Source organism: Temnothorax curvispinosus, unplaced genomic scaffold (assembly GCF_003070985.1).
Source record: "Temnothorax curvispinosus isolate PA1 unplaced genomic scaffold, ASM307098v1 QBEX01001795.1, whole genome shotgun sequence".
Taxonomy (NCBI): domain Eukaryota; kingdom Metazoa; phylum Arthropoda; class Insecta; order Hymenoptera; family Formicidae; genus Temnothorax; species Temnothorax curvispinosus.
Window position 1 is genome coordinate 179,872 of NW_020211575.1, and position 19,340 is coordinate 199,211.

The following is a 19,340-nucleotide window of genomic DNA, read 5'->3' on the forward strand; positions in this document are numbered from 1 at the left end:
AAAAAAAAAAAAAACAGCGCATAATTATTTTGCTCAAGTAATAACTCTCTTGCGATTTAAAAAGTTGAAAATTTTTTCTTAATATAAGATTCTCAAAATTAACGAATCTACTTCTATCGAAAATGTCAAGAAAATCATTTGTCGAATTTTCAATGTTTGATATTTTAAACCAAGGTTGAGATTAAAATTACATTAGTACATGGAAATATGGAATTATCGATTTCATTTTCTATTTGTGTCGACAATTTCTCTCTCTATTCGCAAAGAGAACTTATTTATAGCTTACGAAATCAAGGTCAAATTGAAAAATAAAACAATCCTATAAATTTCACAAGGAAATAACACTTCTTTCCAATTCTTACATCACGTAACGAGCACATTTCTCTAATCTAACGAATAACTTAAGATCAAGCGTTAAATACGAAAAAAAGAATATGTACTAGCGTACCATCACGGCATTCATTTTAAAGTCCATCATGTTTTTCACCTCCATGGCCATCTCGCGAACGAGGACGAGACCATCCCTTTTTATGACGTTGGCTTCCACTTCATGATATTTCTAAATGTGAAGCAATAAAAATCGGTGCGTGTGAACAGCGAAGATTACAAGATTTTTGTGTTGAAAAGATAATTTTGAAAAAATGACTTATAAATACATATTATTTTCTCTCACGCTATAAATCTTTGCACGACATTTACAATACCTCTATTGATAGTTTGCTATAGAAAATAAATATATTTATTATGGTTATATAGCTAAATACATATTATATTTCCTTACCCTTTGTATCTCGCTCATTTTGGTTACTTGTTTACCAAACTCCCATAGATCCACGCCGAACTTTAAGGCCCAGTTTTTCACTCTGTAATAATTAATGATATTATTTTAGGTAAATATATATACGTCCGGCAACGATTAAAATATTTGCAATAAGTGATTAATTAAAAATTCTTTTGCTACATTAATTTATAATAATACATAGTCGTTTTATGTTGGTCCATGAAAATAATTAGTCGCAAGTGTAATATGTTGTTAATATGTTCTATTTATTAAAATTATAACACGTGAAGAAATTCTCGCGCGAAATAGCCTTGTGAAATTTATTTTAGAAATTGATTATAAATATTAAGAGAGAAAGAGAAAGATTAAGTTTACTTGTAACTGTTGGCGTTGTCAATAAACATAGTTTTTCACTAATTTCAAAAAATCATCAATTTCAAAAAGTTTCTTTGCATCTAAAAAAATCAGACTTTTAAAATCCTTTCTAAGATTTCGCATATCGCATCTTTTCACGCTCGAATCCTTTTCCACCTTCCCTCTCGTTTCCGTTTATTCGCACGTAGTCAATAACCGATTAGTGTCACGCGCTTCCTTATTTCCGTTCGTTCTTCCGCTTCCAATTCTTTTCACATAATCTCTCTCTTTCTCTCTATCTCCCCCTCTCCTTCCTTTTTTCTCTTTGGAAGCCGATACATCTTTCTTTTGGACTTTTCCGTTTATATCCGTTATTCGCGCCCTTCTTCATTTTTTTCATCGCCATTCCGCTTTATCCTTAACCCCTTATATTCGCCCTTCTTCCCGTATTGCTCACACCCTTGACGACATCTCTCCTTCTCCCCTCTCTCTCTCTCTCTCTCTTTTTCTCACCCTCCTTCCCACTCTTGCGCGTTCCTTTATTTCCCCACCCTACTACCGCATGCTCGTTCTCGCCCTCGTCCACCTCCTCGCCCTCGCCCTCGCGCTCCTTCTGTTCCCTATCGAGTTTTGCTCGTCGAGCTTTATGCACCCCATCCGTCCGATCGCTCGCACATCCACCGCACCGCCACCACTACCCATTCCCTCCCTTCAATCTACCCCGGAGCCAATTTCTTTCGGGCTCCTCATGCGTCATCGAGGTCCGACGTCCGACGAGACGCATGAGGACGAGACCGCGGGCCTAGAGCAAACGTTTTTCATGCCCACGCCACTTAATCGCTACGGGTTTGCACGCGCGACGAGCAACTTACTCATTGTGAGGTATGTCCTCCTCTTGTTGACGACTCGAGCCTATCCACAACAGAAACAGTAGCCCGAAGCTTAGCAGCCTGTCGTCGATAAGCAGAAACATTATTTCAACGCGATTCTAGACAACGATATTTCTCAAAAAAATCCTCTCTCCCCTCTTCCTCTTCTCCTTCGCTACCACCCTCGCCGCGTTCTCTCGACGCGTGGTCTTCCGCGGTGGTGAGTTTCTCCGCGGTAATTTCACGCGATTGGCGATGATCGATCGTCGTAGCCGGGGACCAGGGACGAACCAGTTCGGCACCCGTCGATTTAACGATCCTCGCGCATCGTCCATAGGTCATCACCGTCCTCGGATCACCGCCTCTCGCTCTTCTTGCGTACCGATCTCGTGCACATCTATCTACCGCCCGTACTTCACTATATATCGCAAACTCGCCAACCCTCGTCCCTCGTTGACCTCGCTCTCTCTCTCTCTCTCTCTCTCTTTTGCGCGCGCGCGCGCGCACTCTCACCCTCTCCTCTCGCTCGCTCGCTCGCGTACACGTAATGTACAAGGTCACGAAATCGGATCACGCACAGCGATGAGACCACCCCTTCATCCCCGTCGCGTTTGCCACTTCGCGAACGGCGACGGTCCGCGCCGCGGGTGTCAGAGCGAATCCGGTCGCCAGTTCGATCATTTTAACGGCGACGGCAGCGGGCGGAAGGAGGTAGGCGGTGGCGGTGGCGGTGGCGGCGGCAGCGGTGGTGGCGACGGCGGCGGCGTTCCGGGCTGCGTGTACGTGTACCGTTCCGGAACGTGCGCTCGAAATGTCACTGCCTGTTCCGGAGCCGAGCGCGACCACATGATCTCATCACCACGCGTAGCGAGGACGGCATAATTCTCATGTCTCGCGCCCTTTGCCCGACGCGATAACGCGATTTACTCGTCGCTCGCGAGGCCGCCGATCACGCGATTCCGCCTCGCGCCTCCGTAACGTTGTGGAGACGCGGAAAGAGAAAATAGGAAAGGATGAGAGAGGGTAGGAGGGCGGACAGGTGAGCGGGGGAAGAAGATGAAACGAGTTAGAGCAAAACGACGGGAAAGGGGTTGAAGAGGAAAAAAGCTCTCCCTCGCGATGATACTGCCTTTCCGAGGCCTGAGTCCGCTCGCGGCTGCCGCGTGATGCGGAAAATCACGCGAGGAACGACGCGGCGTGGTGTCGCGTGGTATCGCGCCGCTATGTCTGCCGCCGCTGTCTGGCCGCCGTCGCCACCCCCGAGAGAAGGTGGCTTGGCGCGCGCGCGCTACGTACCCCTTACTACGTCTACGATCAGCGAGCCAGCTCGTGGCATTTCAGTAGTACGTTATTTCGGGGGCGAGAAAGGGGGAGGGAGCTACCCCGTACCCCCTCCGCTATCCTCGCGGGGACGGGGGTCGGGGGCAAGCGAAGGTGGAGCGTTCTATGGTGGTGGCGGCGGCAGCGGCAGCGGCGACAACGCCGGTAACGCCGGCGGCCAGCGCGACATCGACTTCACCGAAGCTCGTCGAAGCTTCCTCCAGCCACCCCGGTATCCCCGGTTGTTCGCTCCGTGGAGCCTGGAGTCTTGCGCGGGGCGACGCAGAAGGGGATGAACGAGGCAAGGGAGGGGAAATACGTCGTGAGAAAGATGGGTGGTGGTGGTGGTGGTGGTGGTGGTGGTGGTGGCGGCGGCGGCGGCGGTGGTGGTGGCGAGGGCGAGGGTGGATGGGGAACAGGGGATAAAAGCAGCGGAAAGTGGTGGAGAAGGCCCGGCGCCGTTCCGCGGAGGACGGGGATAGGGGAGGGGACAGGGGTGAGCGCGGTCCCGACCTTACGCCACGTTACGGGAGTGTAACGCAGCGCAAGCCCGGTATCATTGATTTAACATATATCTATATCTTACATAAAGACAGTGAGAGCTTTTCCTAAAGGCGGGGGAGGGGGGGAGAGTAACGTCGCGTTACATTTGTCCAAGCATGGCGGGGACGGCGTTATGCGCACGAATTGCGCAACAACGCGACGAGAGAGAAAGAGAGAGATCTCTCCTCTCCTCGTCAAAGAGACCATTTAATACAAATTGTCGAAAATCGGAGTTTAGCCATATAAAATGATCTATAAAGAATACTCGGCGCGAGAATAGTATATCCTATTGTTGACCGATTACTAACTATAAATAATTTTTTCGAAATAAAATGCAATTGTTGTACAGTAAGATGCATTATTTCGCTGGATCATATTAGCAAGTAACCCGACTTCTCGTTACATTTTAATACTTCGATGAACCGCGCACATGTGGATTATTAAAGACCTAGTGGCCAAGAAGTCAAAATACTATGACTCATTGAATTAATGCACCTCACTGTACATATACCTACCTATATTTTTAATTACAACGAGATAAGTTATATGATTAATATTTCGAATAAGGCCCTGCGCACAATAGAACACATATTAGGAATAAGAATAAATGATAAATATTAGAATGTATAAATAATAGAATATTCCTGTAATAAATATTAAATATTAGAATATGTATAAATGCGGGAATATTCCTGTAGGAATAATATTCCTTTATATTTTATTCCTTTCCCTTGTGCGTTATGTCTAATTATTTCTAATTCCGATTCCTAATATTTAATATTTATTTTTATTCCTAATATGTGCTCTATTGTGCGCAAGGCATAAATGTATGTATATACATATATATATTACAGTTAAAACCCGAAATCCGCCCAAACCTGAATTTGCTAGGAAGTTCTATATCTAATAGTTTTAACTATAAGCCAGTTCGGCAATAGGCGTACTAACTGAATTAATTTAGTTAAAACTAGAATTGACCGAGTGCTTTAGTATGTACCTACACATTCTAATTGAAATAATTTAGTTAAAACTAGAATTGGCCGACTGCTTTAGTAAATTCGCGGTTTAACGGTGTGTTTCTCTTACAATCAAAACTCGTGGGGTTTTGACTGTACTGTAAGATTAGTACTCAATCGACAGTACTAATATTCCTAAATAAAAATTAAGATTCTTGTGCTGTGATTATTTCGAAATTTGGTTTTATTGGTGGTTATTTCGAAAATTGATTATATCAAAATAATGGTAAATACCTATTGACAAAAGAGGACTTTCCTATAAGCTTGACCTTGACATATTATAGAGGCCACCCTCCTGAGTAACCTTCAAAAGGTTTTACCTATCGCTCGTCCTTTATTAAAAAGTTATTAACAAAAAAGTTTGAGAAATATAACAGTTTATTGTGTCAATGCTAAAGAAAGGAAGAATTTGTTGATATGTATGTATAGACAGTATATATCAGTACACATGTCAGCAAATTACTTCCCTTGTATTGACACAATAAACTGTTATATTTCTCAAACTTTTTTGTTAATAACTTTTTAATAAAGGACAAGTGAGGGTTAAAATCTTCTGAAGATTACTCAAAAGGGTGACCTCTATAATATATGTCAAGGTCTAGGTCATAGAAGCTGGGTCCTCTTTTGTCAATATTTACCGTCTAGTTTTAACTAAATTATTTCAGTTAGAACGCGAATATAAATTAAAGCACTCGATCAATTCTAGTTTTATGTCTAAATTATTTCAATTAGAACGTGAATTACCAAGGGGGCTTAGTTAAAACTAGAATTTTCCAGTAAATTCGGGTTTTAACTGTAACATATACATGCAATAATAGATACCGATCCCGACTTGTTCCAATAATCATTTCTTAGGCAATGAAATATCTACAGAGCCTCGAATTAATTATAGAGCTTTTAATTTATTGCGGTGTTATTTCTTTTGTGAAATCTCGGTCATCGATCTTGGGTTCTCAGATCACGATAGAGTAAAAATCGAACGTTTCTTATCTTGCATTTATATTTGCGCGCAAATGACATAAGTTTCATAAAAGTCTGCGTTTAAACTCAATAAATTGTAAAGTCGAAAAATCTTTTGCCTCTTCAATACAAAGAGCGAGATGCACGCGCGCACACTTACCGGCTGTATCTTTTATAAATCTCTATTTGTATTAATGAACTCTAAAATTGACAAGAAATTAAGGTTGCAAATCGTGAGAAAATATGCAAATCAAAGTTTTTAAATGGTAAATTGCTGAAAAAATTAGATGCAGGAGAATTTGTATAATATTTATTTGTATTTAAATTCATTTTATACTTTCGTTCGTAATATGCAGAAGCCATATGTAAACATCTTATTTATTTATTTCAACTTTAAAAGAGTGAAAACTTAATTTCATTTATACAAATGTACCTTATACACATACGTATCTCATTATTTCTCGTGATCGTAACTATATACTGGATTTCTTTATTCTTTTCTTCACAAAAGTACCTGTTCTATCTAATAATGGGAAAGAAATTTATTACGTGCGCACAAAGCACTACGTTGAAAAGTTTTCACAGGGTATGTCCGACTTATCGTAATATACAAGTCCGTCGCGTGTGATAATTTGCACTCGCGCTAATTACACTCGTTACTTTTTTATGCAGACCTCTCGTTAATATGCGAAAAAGGACGTCCGAATATAGGAAAGGTACGAAAGGGCTAGAAAATCAAAATGCGAGAACAGATAGCAATTATATACATATTATATGACGTATCACATAATGTGTATCACATAATACATATAAATTACCATTTTTCACGTACCTGCGTAACTGTGCTATATATATCTTAGAAGGTATCTAATATGACTTGTTTACGTTATTCAAGCGCGACGATATAGATTGTACAAGAAAACCACGCGACATACGATAGAAATATTCCTCCGTGAAGTACAGAATTATTTCTCGTCTGCTTTCTCTCGACCAATTACGCATCATTCGTCTTCATAACGGTTTAGTCATCACGCGTTTCTCAAATAACGAGACAATTTCGTGCGTAAATCGATAAAAAATGTAAGAAAGACTTAAATAGTATCACATACTGATGTATTTCTCTAAGTGTTTATAATTTCAAGCTTTACAAATCTACTGTACGAATCGCGCAATTTGCTACCGCCGTATGTATAACACTGTCATCAGGATCACTGAAAAGTTCTTCAAAAAAACTTCATGCTTATTTTCTGTGTCAATTTACAACTTGCAAGCGAGTGCGGAAAAAAATTAATAAAAATGGGACTTTCCGTTAATGAACTTTACACAACTACGCGACCGATAAATTAACTTATGCGTGTTACTTCACATTGACATTTACGGCATTATTTCTGTTACGCGCATATTAACGGTAGGTCGCAGTTCCTGTTGCGCATAATCTTCCGGCAATGGTAGTTGAGATATCAGACGAACCAGCAACTTCGTGACGGATCTCTGCTCGTTTTTCTGCAACAGCAGCATATTTCTAGCCAAATGTACAGTCCTCTTTGCAATTTCAGCTTGGCACAACCTAGAGATACGAAAGAAAAAAAATGCCTTAAGCCTTGTGTCCACGATGCTAGGAATCGCTCCGAGATCTCGGGCGGAGAAAGAATTAACCAATCGCATTGATCAATTGTCAAATTATTTAAATATGATTGGTCAATTTTTTCTCCGCCCAAGATCTCGGAGCGATTTCTATTATCATGGACACAAAACTTTAGAACAGTACAAAGAAGCGGCTTGCAATAGTATTATATATATTAGTCGTACCTGTGTTTAGCGGTCGGACATGGAAATTGATCGATTTTATTACACAAGCCTGTTAATCGAGGCTTCAGCGCTTCCAGTTGATAAGTTAGCCCACGATAATCCGGAGCAGACTTTAACAGGCTCTGAATCTCGCTAGTTATCTCCATGTACTCCCACAGGAGTTGTCCTTGATGCGACCATCCGCTAATTGTGCCGCTATATTCGATCGGTACCAGCGGGCTTAACAGTGATTTCAAATATTCGTAGTTTTCTGCAATATAGAATAAGCAATGAAATTGTCTACAACATACAGCGCCAACATGTAAAAAAAGAAAAGAAGGAAGTATCCGATACCATTTATTATAGCATCGGCTGCCAGATGCTCTATAATAATTTCATGGGCTTGGGTCCATTGTTCCGCCTGGATGTAGTACCAAGCTGCTTCGCCATACCTGCAAAAGCATCGAATCTCTTCAAATATGTTCAGAATTGTATTCCAATTAACAAACGTAACAATCAGTTTTTTTTAATACGAATTTATTATACGAGTGTATTTGAATGTAATATTGTTAAATACCTCTTATTGACACTGCTTTTGATGGCCTTAGCCTGGTGAATCCAAACTGATGATATACCAAGCTCCTCCTTCAAAAACTGTTCATGTTTTATATATTCCGGAGTGTCGTCTATCTCTATGTGACGCAACAGCAGGTCCTGTACAGCAGCTCGTCGTCTAGATGAATCTCGTAGATGCAACACTACGAAAATCGCCCAGTGCCAGAGTCCATGCGCTTCCAATTGAGTCGCAAAGTTCGTATGAGTCAACGCAGCGACGTGATCGGAGAGATGTGTGTAACCCAAAGCCACAAGCGTTTGTTGTACTAGCCAACTGTTAAGAAGATTATATATATATATATATATATATATATGAAAAAAATTGCAAAATCATAATCGTGATTAATAAAAGATCGAAACATCCTTAATTAACACAACTTCTTGAATACACATTTAAACTGATTAATAGTAAGTATAAGGGATTGTAAGTATATGAGACTGGAAGGATTGAGGTTTTTGAAGAGAGAAGATAAGTTGAATAGGGGAGATAGAAGGGGAAGAGAAAACGTTGTGTATTTTGCGGACAAAGACAAGATTGTATGATTACGTGGAGGAGTATTCTAGGATTAAGGATTGGTTTAAGGAGTTAGGTAAGAATAAAGAAGAAACATTGGAAAAAATTTGGAACGATGAAATGGATAATGTAAAAGAAAATTGTGGAAGGAGAGATAGGGTATAAAGAGGGATAGGTCGTAATAAGTATAAAGGTAGTACATAAGATATGGATGAGTGTGTGAAGGAAAAATTGTAAACCGAATCCACTTCTTGGCGATGTAAGCTGAAGTTAATGAAATGTACATTTGAACTAATTATTTACACATCATCACTTGCAATTTTATGCTTGCTTTTGTTGCTTACGCACGTATGCACGTAATGCGAATTTATGTAAACGTTGTAGGTATTTAAACGAATAGAAATAAACAAAAATTAATTATATAGATTTGATTTTTCATAAGTGTATATGTGTACCTATATATATATATATATATATATATATATAGGAATAGAGTCAAGTTCAATATACTCAAGTTCAATGTACTTAAAAATCCGAGTCAAATCCAATAATCAAGTTTTATGTTCTAGGATTCAAGTAATATTCATAGGAAATAATATGTCATACATTATACTTGCGAAGTAATCGATCTCGACTAGTTAACTTCGAATTTTAGAATAAGTACCTGCAAGATGCAAAATGTACAAGCAGTTTCTACTGTAAAAAATCGAATCTTTTACAAGTAGTACTCGAACTCTTTTAAGAATAAAGTTGTTAATTTAAAGAATGTAATATGTAACGATTTTAAGTAACTTTATACCATATTTTAAATTATATTTTTATTATATTTAATTTCAACGATCGACAATCTAATATTTATAATTATAAAAAAATAATGTATTAAAATAATTGTCGCTTTACAAACGTTTTGATTTGAAGGAACGTAAAATTTCTAATAAAGTACTCAAAGCAAAAGATTCAGACATATTTGATCCAGGTTCCAGTCTACTTAAAAGTACTGCTTTTATTTTGTAGTAATCATGGAAAGTTTAAAACTATCAACAAATTTGAATTTTTTATACTTATTCCATCGCTATATGTATATAGCTGGAATATTGCCAATACGAAATTACCTCAATCTGTAATCCAAGGGATTGGCGGTGTACGACAGTGGATTGAGGAGCTCGCCTAGATCGTGATTTCCCGTGCAGTACAACTTCAGAAGATGAAAGCAAAGATCGTGTATCCGTTTGCCGTTACTCAACTCGGCATCGTACTCGTTCTCCCTGTACTCGGGTTCGGGAACTGCCGCATATCCCTGAGCCTCCGTCGCATTAAACGACATTTCGTAGAGGTCCAAGGCGTCGGTGATGGAGCAAGTCGGTGGCGACAGGTACCACAGATGAGTGGCGAAGGCCCGCTTCCAGTCCAGGTCCTCGCATACATTGATAGTGCCGTGTTTGCTGGAGATGAGCGGTTCGCCGGCCACCAGCATGAACAGCTTTAGACGATCGATCGTGAGATTTTCGTCCACATCGGTCTCCTGCCACAGCGCAAGCTGCTGCTTGATCAATTTCTTGACTGTCGCGCCGCTTCGTAATTGCGCCATCAGTAACGCCAGGCAGTGATCTCCGGCCTTCCGCGCTTCCTGGCAAGCGTCCTCCAGCTTGCAAGCGGAGAGCAGCGACAATATTATCTTCTCGTGTGAGTTTTTAGTTTCACCGTCGATGCTCTTGATCTCTCGTTCAACCGTCTTCTGCACCACGTTCCTCAACCAGTCGCCCACAGCTTCCCTTCGCACCATAACATTGTAGTGTTCCTCATTGGCGTTGTCGGCCATGTCCTGATCAGCGTAATTTCCCCAGAGTGCCACACATAAGGTCCACACGATACTCGCATATTGACGGAACGACTTCTCGCTGGCGCTGCCGCACTGCATCTGCTCGTCATTGGCATCCTCGCTCGGTCTTTGTTCCTGCTCCGCGAGATCCTGTGCCAGCGTGCAATGCAGCTGCAATGCCTCGTTTGCGCTGTCGGTCGCTACGTCAAACGTGGGACAGTCTCCCTCGTGGCCCATCACGCAGTGATCTAGCTGAATTCTCAAGTGACGTTCTATGCTGTCTTTGAATGTCTTCGTGTCATACTCGTCGCCCCCGAGGATTTGCAGGCGTTGAACAATTACCGTCGACGATATGTCGTCAGCGAGACGGCCGGAGAGGTAACGACTCAGCTGACTGAACGTGCTCCGCAGTTGCATCTTAGTTGCCTGCTCTTGTGTGCTCAGGGACAGCAGTGTGAGACCGGCGCCCCAACTCGGCCGAAACGTCCTGCCCATGTATATACCGGCGTCAGCAATGCAGCGAAATCGCAATCTGTTCAACCTGGACTCTTCAAGTGGTACAACCTCATAGTGATACTTCAATACGCTTGTCACTGGTGTGACTACAGGCGGTGGAATAGCTCTCTCGATAATCTGTTTGTCTCTCGCGCCAATACGAGGCAAATGCGATATTCTACTCGACGTAGAAAGCACGTTCTCCGGAGAACATGTGGAGAACAACGTTTCGTGTGCGACGAGAGTCGTTCGTAATGTCGTAGCGTTGTACGGAGCTTCGTCGCTCTTGGCCTCTGTGACATCTGGGAAATAGCGTATCAAAGTTTTCTGTACGGAGGGGAATATGCCGTTGTTAGCTTCCTCGTTTACATCTTCGTCGTTCACATCAAAGAAGCTCGCTTTCATAAGCTGCAACTTGTGGCTGTCTGTGCCGGTGACGCGAGCGTTATCGCCGACTGGACTGACGGTCATGCGTTTTTCGTAATTGTAATCCCCGGGAACAAAACCGGAACGGCCAAACGGGGTTTCCCCGCCCGGGCTGACGATCATTCCTCGTTCCTTATAACTGTGATCGTTATAGGCAAAACGGCTTATTGGGGTTTTCCCTAAAAAATTGTTCTCGACGATATTTGGATGCTCCTTGCCGTTTCCAATCTTCATACTTTCAAGCGTTCCGTTAATCATCATTCCATTGATCGCCTCTTTATTCGTCGCCGTCGATGGATCGATAGGTTTGCCCTTTTGTACGGGCGCGGGGAATCCCTTCAGTTTCTTTGCTTCCGAAATCGGTGGGATCTGATTGTCATCCTCATCCGAATCGCTGAGACCGTACTTGGAAAAGTGGTCGACTTTGAAGACCCACGAGCCAGTCTCCGGTCGATACTCAAGGAAACGGGTGTCGTGCTTTGCGGACACTCTACGTAACTTCCCCTCGTAGTTCATCGCGGCAAGTCGTTGTGGATCTGTGATCGGCTCGTGCAGTGACTTATCATGTGGCCACACTTTGTCCAGAGTGACCTGTGCTCTTCGGTTCAGGCCCTGCCCTACTGGTGGTTTCTTCTCGTCGTCAGGATAAATAATCACCTCTTTATGACGAAAATGTACTGCAACGACAAACGTAATAGTCAATGTAAATATAATCACTCTTTCGAAGAAAGATGTTTATAGATCAATTGAGGTAGAGTCGTGTTAACATTCAATTGTAATGAAAGTGAAACAACACAATGCGACATTTATAAAAAGTTACGATTAAATTCATAAATTTATATTACCAATTTCATCGAGATTCAAGCCGTACACGTCAAACGAATCCGGGAAGTATACATTGCCATAACCCTCACGGCCGATGGTAAAGTTGGGCACGACGCACGTCTCACCGCAAACAAAATCGTCTAGTTTATCGAGCGACGGAATGGTGTAATAGCCCGCTCGTCGTAATGTAACTTTAGCCATGTTCACACTCCAGTTTGATTGCAGCATCAACAACGAACTCTCGTCTGTTTCTTGACCGGATTCTGAGAATCAAGAAACAAGAATTGAAACACAGGTAAAAAAATTTCACATTATGTGAGATTTTTGTTTAATTGATTTAAAAATATTTACCTGCATTCGGCATGGTGAGATTTGCGGAATTTTTCTCGTCAAAAGTAGAATTTAGTGGCACTTCGATCGAATTGATTATTTCCGAACGATTTATACTCGATGTACTATTTTGCGATCTTAATTCGGCCACCGTATTATTCACTTCTTCCGGTACATTCGTTCCAGAAAAAGGCGATCGCTGCCCCTCAAGCAATTCATCGTCCGAAATCTTATTTTTCTGCGGAAGCGTCGACTTTAACCTACGAATATAAAGATACTCAAATTTACATTCTCTTAAGAGTGACTTTTTAAAAGATTTTCGAGGTATCAAAAGAACTCGAAAAAATATATTATTGCATTACCAAGATGTAGACGACCGTCGATCATTTGCAAGTCGATTATTGTCTTGGCTGTGATTTTCCTTGTCATTAACTTCGATGTTGTTGCTGTGCACTACATTTGATGTATCTGCCCTGTCTTCTGCAGTACCATTTCTCGTCACAGATTCTCCATTTTCTGTGGGAGATTGAACCGAGGAATTTGTCGCTGACTTTGGCCGTAATACTAAACGTTTTGCGCTTGGCCGAGGTTGAAAAGCTTCTGTTATTACGGGATCTTCTTCTTCAAGGCCATCGAACAAGGATTTCTAGAATAGGTGTTTCGTAAAGAGAATAATTTATTATTCTATCTCTAATAATAATATGAATGAAATATTTTGCAACAACGTTCTATAGTTGAATATCTGAAATCAAACTTGGTAAGTTTACCTTCGATAGCTGCGCAGAACTGACGACTCTCGCTTTGATTTTCGGAGATTTGTTATTGGCAGTAACTCTGTATTGTGGACTATTCAGTACTTTCGATGCTGGATTAGTAGGTTTTAAGAGTTCCTCGGTCTTTCCAGAAGCCTATAAAAATATAGATTGCAACCAAAAATAAATTACGATGCTTCTTAATTTATTGCAGGATAATTATCTTAAATTGGTTAGATACTCACTGGTAAAAGATTCTTCAATAACGGTGAATCGCCGAATGGTGCGGAAACAAGAGCTAAGATTTGTTGATGCACCGGTACCGAACCATTTGCTTTAGCCTGATTTGATACTGCCCTAAAATATATATAAAACACTTATTTAATACAGTATATTATATACAGTACAGGTAATTCTTAAACATTTAAATAATCAAAGAAAACAGATCAAATTAATTGATCAAGTTGTTAAAATTAGAGATGTTAATGAAAAAGAGTTAAAATTAGAGCATAAACATTGGGTTACCCTCCATTAAGTAAGCCCACTCCTGTTCCAGACATCATGTTAGAACTCGTTCCAAAAGTAGAAGATCCAAATGTTCCAGGATTGTTAAACGTCGTATTGTTTCCTGTATTTCCAAATAGACTACCCGGCTTTTGTTGGCCGAACAATGAAGACCCACCGCCCAAGCTTAAACCAGTATTCGTGCCTATAATATACACATGTACACATATTAACATATATTGAGCGGATAACATATGTAAATTGGGTCGAATATTAAAGAAAAAGTAAGTCACCAAGCCCAGTTGAAGATGCAGGTGTAGCTCCGAAAGAAAATCCCGATGTTTGTCCAGCTGGTTTGAACGACGAGTTAAACAACGAGGATCCAGGGTTGGTGCCGGAATTAAAACCTGTATTAGTTCCGAATGTAGAAGGCGCGGCCGCACCGAATGTAGACGTTGTTCCAAATCCGGTGGTGGTAGTTTTATTACCGAATAATGGCGTAGTGGTGTTTGTGGCCGGTTGACCAAAGCCAGTGAAGCCGGTACTAGTCGACGTCGATGGAATATTAAAAGCAGACTTGTTCTGATTGAACAATCCAATACTCTATGAACAAAAATATAAGTATCATTTTGATTTCTAATACAATATGCAATATGTATATTTGTATGTACGTTACCTGATTAGGTTGCGTGGAACCGAATGCAGATCCGAATCCAGTATTCTGTCCGGTATTAATGCTACCAAAACCCGTTCCAGCAGTCTGGTTAGTACTGCTGGTGCCAAAAAGAGGTGTCGGGGCAGCTGCTATAGATAAAATTTTACACTTCATATTTTATACTTTCCATATTTTATTAAAAAATGTATTTTTATTTGCCTCATTGATAAAATAATGGTAAATAGAAGATCGCGTGTTAAAGAAATAAAAATAAAAATGTCGTCTTTTCTCTCCTTCGAATTGTTAACACATACGTTTGTGCGCATGTGCACGTATAGGCGAGTATATTTCGATACTTTTTATAATTATCACATATTTTAATATTGATCATGTATATGCACATATGTATGATTAATATATTAAAATATAAGATAATTATAGAAAATATTTAAACAAAATATCTCGAAGTGGGAACACACAGAGTGCATAATACAATTGTGCCAGAAAAAGCAACTTTTTTTCCTTGGCAAAATTGCATCTGAGCAATAGTTTTTAAACGAAAACAATTTAAAGCTAGCAAATAAACACTTAAGGCCGGTTGTTCCAATCTATTGGTAAGCTACCTGATAGTTAAATCACATGTCTATCTTTGTTCAATGTAAAGGATAAACAAAGACATACATATGCTTTAACTATTAGGTAGTTTACCAACAAGCTGGAACACAACCAGCCCTTAAAGTTATGCATGAATCAGCAGTGTTGGTGCTATACGCTATTTTATTATCCCTCTAAAGATTTTATAACAATTGTGTATCTAAATATCACTATTTTAAATACAGCTTATGAAAAATAATATAATTTAACATCTCTTGCTCTACTAATAAGGTTTTCTTGTTGCAAATTAATATTCATTAACTATTTTTTCAGTTGTCGTTTCAGGGACATCAGTTAGAGGTATTCATATATCGTGTATACTTGTTAAAATTTTCAGAAATCCTAAAACAGCGTACGTGTCCAGTGTGAGCTGGGATTCATGCGTAACTTAAATAAGAGTTCTTGTTTGTTAGCTTTAAATTGCTCACATGAAAACTTGTTCGGATAGCAGAATTTTACCAGGAAAATCTTTTTTTAGCACAGAGATACGCGCAAATTCTGTGACATTTTGTATGATGTACATATAGATTGACAAACTTTATAACGATATACGTTGGGATAAATAAAATAACTTACTACCAAATGGTTTTGTTTGAGTATTAGTACCAAACAGATTTGTTGTAGGTGTAGAATTGAATGCAAAGCTGTTGGTTGTTGTAGTTGCTGGCGTTCCAAAATTAGTAATGGGTTTTCCGAATAGTCCGGTCGATCCTGATTGGCTAGTGGTACCAAATCCTCCGGTCATTGAACCAAATCCTTTAACAAATAAAATAAGTTAGAGAATTTTCTTCTATTTTTATTATAGAATAGAATATTATATAAGTATTATGCAAAATTTTGCTTTTATGTATGATTTTTTATTATAAAAGTGTATAAAAGTGAATAAAACAATTAAAATTAAAAAAAAAAAATTTTTAAATCAGGCTTGTAGATCATAAGTAAAAATGTTTGTAGACTATAATATTTACAGTATATAACTGTATAATTACTTATCGTACAATTAAGTAATACTAGTATATGCGTAAAATTAAGCAAATAATTGTATAATTATACAATATGATACACATATATGCAATATAATTGTATACATTTATTGTATAATTACACGTTGTTATAATTATTTATGTTTGTTAATCCATATTCGTCTGAATACCTTTTAGTTAATAAATGTCTTATTGCGGAACTTACCTGTCCCAGCTGTGCTAGTACCAGCTGATGTGCTACCGAACGGTGATGTTTGTGCCGACGTCCCAAAGAGACCCGTTTGTGGACCTGTTTGAAAAGAGAAGCAATTATAAATATTTTACTCTTTATTTTGGCTGAAATCAATAAGATCGTATAATATGCCTTTTCTCCCAAGTTGATAATCTTCAAAACGTAATTCCTCGTAAGACTTGGATTCATATTCTTTCATAGATGCAATGCAACAATGACGGGCCGAAATGCTGTGCGATATTCCATTTTTTGACATGGAATCAGTTGTAATGACAGGTGTGAATTTCACTGCAGTGCCAGCTGGTACGGTAGTCGGGTTAGTATTGCCAAAACCTGCACAGAAAGAAATCAAAGTGTTTGAAATTTTAAATGTCATTAGTCTAGGTATACGCAAAAGCAATTGCGCTTTTAACTTACCTGTGGTTGTACCAAAAAGATTTGTGTTTGTGGTGGTATTCGCCTGACCAAATGGAGTAGTTTGTTGTGCATTTTGTTGCGGTTGTCCGAACAGATTAGTTCCGGATGTTGTGCCAAAGTTAAAACCAGGTTTGTTTGCTTGACCAAACGCTGAAGTCCCTGTGCTTGTACCGAAAAGATTTGTCCCGGCATTTTGTTGGGTGCCGAAAAGATTGGTACTTGTATTTGTTGTCCCGAAGCCTGCAAAAACATAAATTATATTTGTTAGATTTTAACAATATATAACAAATACAGTATCATATAAACCAAAATTAAAATTACACTTATTGCTTGCACATTATATTTAATATTTATTGATTTAATGTCTAATATAAAGTCTATAAAATAAATTACTTCAAATGTACAATACTGCTTTAAAATATACACACAATGTATACATAAAGATGTTTTGTACCACAGGAAATAATATTTTAAAATAACAGGCATAAATTATATAATTTTGAAATACATCAATGAGGCTAGTTTTAAACCAATTAATAATTTTTTGAATTTGTCTTTTACAATTTGTTTCCAATTTCCAATATAAATAATCCGTATATGATAATTTGCAAAAATTACTGTCCAATATAATGACATTTCGAGTGATCCTTGGATCGCAAAATGTTTTTCTAAAAAAAACCTAATGATCGAGAATGTTTCAAATGCATGATATCTTGCACACGCACGAATATACATACAGGAAAGAACTTTTTACATGCAAGTGAAACAGTTTATAAATTGCTACCTCCAAAAGACGGTTGAGTATTAGTTGGCTGTCTAAATGCCGGTGGCGTTGTGGTATTTCCAAACAAGCCACCTGTGGTAGAACCTGTGGGCTTAGAACTAAAGAGTGATGAAGTATTGTTACTACCAAAGACAGGTGTTGCGCCACTACCAAAACTTGTTGTAGTAATGGGTTTACCAAATGCAGATTGGCCAAATGGACTGTTTTGCGTCGCAGTACTAAATCCACCTTAAAAAAAAAAAAGATAAATATTTTAATAAAAAGAATCCTTAATCAAATCTCTAGCATGATTTATTTACATAATATACATACTGAACGATGTATTTCCAGTTTGCCCAAACATATTTAAGGTTAAATTATAACAGAATCTTGTTCAAGCAATCTGAAATAAAATTAAGATTATAAGACAAGGAGTACAGCACTTTTATATTAGTTTATACAATACATTTGTTTTTCATTATTGTATTATAATTACCACACTGCATATTATTTTGAAAGAAATAAAAACTATTAAAGTAATCAAGAATTTTAACATTATTCTTACATTGATTAATGCTATTAACCTAAGAATTATTACTTTATGATAAGCTGAATGACATGTTTCTATATGCAGTAATCGAGCTATTAATAACAATAACATTCTGTAACGTACATACGTATGCTCTTAAAAATATTGAGACAATTGGAATATCATAAATATATTTTTTTAGTTAAATATAAAACAGTTTCTGTTTTATATTTACTAAGACGTTATAATTTTGATATTCTAATTGTTTCAGTATTTTTGAGACGTACCTATGTCGCAGTTTTTATTAATAGCGATTATTGCATATGGAAACAATGGCGATATTAGAATTCTCGATTAATATAATAGCAGTTTCTCTCTTGAAATAATACACGTGTTAATCATAACACAACGATTTAAGAACAAATAAATCATATAAATAAAAATAATGAAATTTTATTTCTTTTTAAGCATCATCAAAGTGCATCGCAAATCGCAATGCACTTACCGTATCAGTATGATATAGAGTGCACATAAATGTTACAGATGCATGTTATTTCTTCCAAGATACCAATACGCGCGATATTTCACGTACAAAGTCGTCGAGCTTTCAATCGAAGTAACAAACAAGAAAAAAAGAAAGGTATGAGACAAGAACGACGACGTTGCAGCGTTGTCGAATGTGCATTTGGTTTCTGTGCCTCGAAAATATATAAGATACGTGAATTTCGTAAAAAGTCGTCGAAGTCTTCGCTCTTCTCGCGGTCTCAGCGATAAAAATGCATAATACGCATTAAGTGCGCTTTGGTTATGAACTGGTTAACCCGAACTCTCCGTTTGCGCGAGAAGAAAAGAAAGTTGCAAATTGTCTTGACGGATCGCTCGGCTGAAACGGCTGATCGCTACTTTCGGTCGCGAATGCCCGAGATTGAAGAATCTGCCTACCTGCTTAGATAAAGTTCACTTGAATTCGTGCATGAAGCACGAATATTTCACTTACAACCGTTCGTGAATTTGACACAAACGTATTTCCAGTATTTCCACGCAATTACACAGAAATGGAATGTCGGATAAGCACAAGTTCAAGATTACCAAACTTGCGCGCAGTGTCGACAGTGTGCCCAACGCTCGAAAATAAGTTTGTTACCCCCAAAACCCATTGGCCCATAGGTTGGAGGAAATTTGGACTCTAGTTAGAT

The 19,340-nt window shown here is 38.9% G+C and overlaps 2 protein-coding genes across 5 annotated transcripts in view; both read right to left on the reverse strand.

The window, feature by feature from the left end:
* The window catches only part of LOC112468616 (voltage-dependent calcium channel subunit alpha-2/delta-3), a 26,960-nt gene extending 23,727 nt beyond the window's left edge, over positions 1-3,233 (reverse strand). For both annotated transcript variants that reach the window (XM_025037880.1, XM_025037879.1), the window contains exons 1-3: positions 2,008-3,233; positions 782-863; positions 449-559 (exon numbers count right to left, since the gene is read on the reverse strand). In XM_025037880.1, the coding sequence (XP_024893648.1) occupies positions 449-559; positions 782-863; positions 2,008-2,108 (294 nt within the window). In that variant the 5' untranslated portion in view covers positions 2,109-3,233. The remainder of the gene's footprint in view (positions 1-448; positions 560-781; positions 864-2,007) is intronic.
* A 2,976-nt stretch (positions 3,234-6,209) lies between these two features.
* On the reverse strand, positions 6,210-19,216 carry LOC112468602 (nuclear pore complex protein Nup98-Nup96). Of its 3 annotated transcripts, none has more exons than XM_025037857.1 (20): positions 19,087-19,216; positions 17,949-18,018; positions 17,763-17,864; positions 16,853-17,092; positions 16,568-16,768; positions 16,409-16,492; positions 15,797-15,976; positions 14,588-14,715; positions 14,205-14,514; positions 13,933-14,116; positions 13,653-13,764; positions 13,423-13,563; positions 13,018-13,301; positions 12,677-12,915; positions 12,346-12,588; positions 9,873-12,177; positions 8,209-8,520; positions 7,986-8,083; positions 7,653-7,902; positions 6,210-7,410 (listed from the first exon to the last, which is right to left on the reverse strand). In XM_025037857.1, the coding sequence occupies exons 2-20, from the start codon at positions 17,977-17,979 to the stop codon at positions 7,218-7,220; spliced, it is 5,637 nt and encodes a 1,878-aa protein (XP_024893625.1). In that variant the 5' UTR covers positions 17,980-18,018; positions 19,087-19,216; the 3' UTR covers positions 6,210-7,217. The 3 variants fall into 3 exon arrangements, with proteins under 3 accessions (XP_024893625.1, XP_024893624.1, XP_024893623.1); XM_025037856.1 differs by having other exon boundaries at positions 15,827-15,976; positions 17,637-17,864; XM_025037855.1 differs by having other exon boundaries at positions 17,637-17,864.
* Positions 19,217-19,340: the final 124 nt, after the last annotated feature.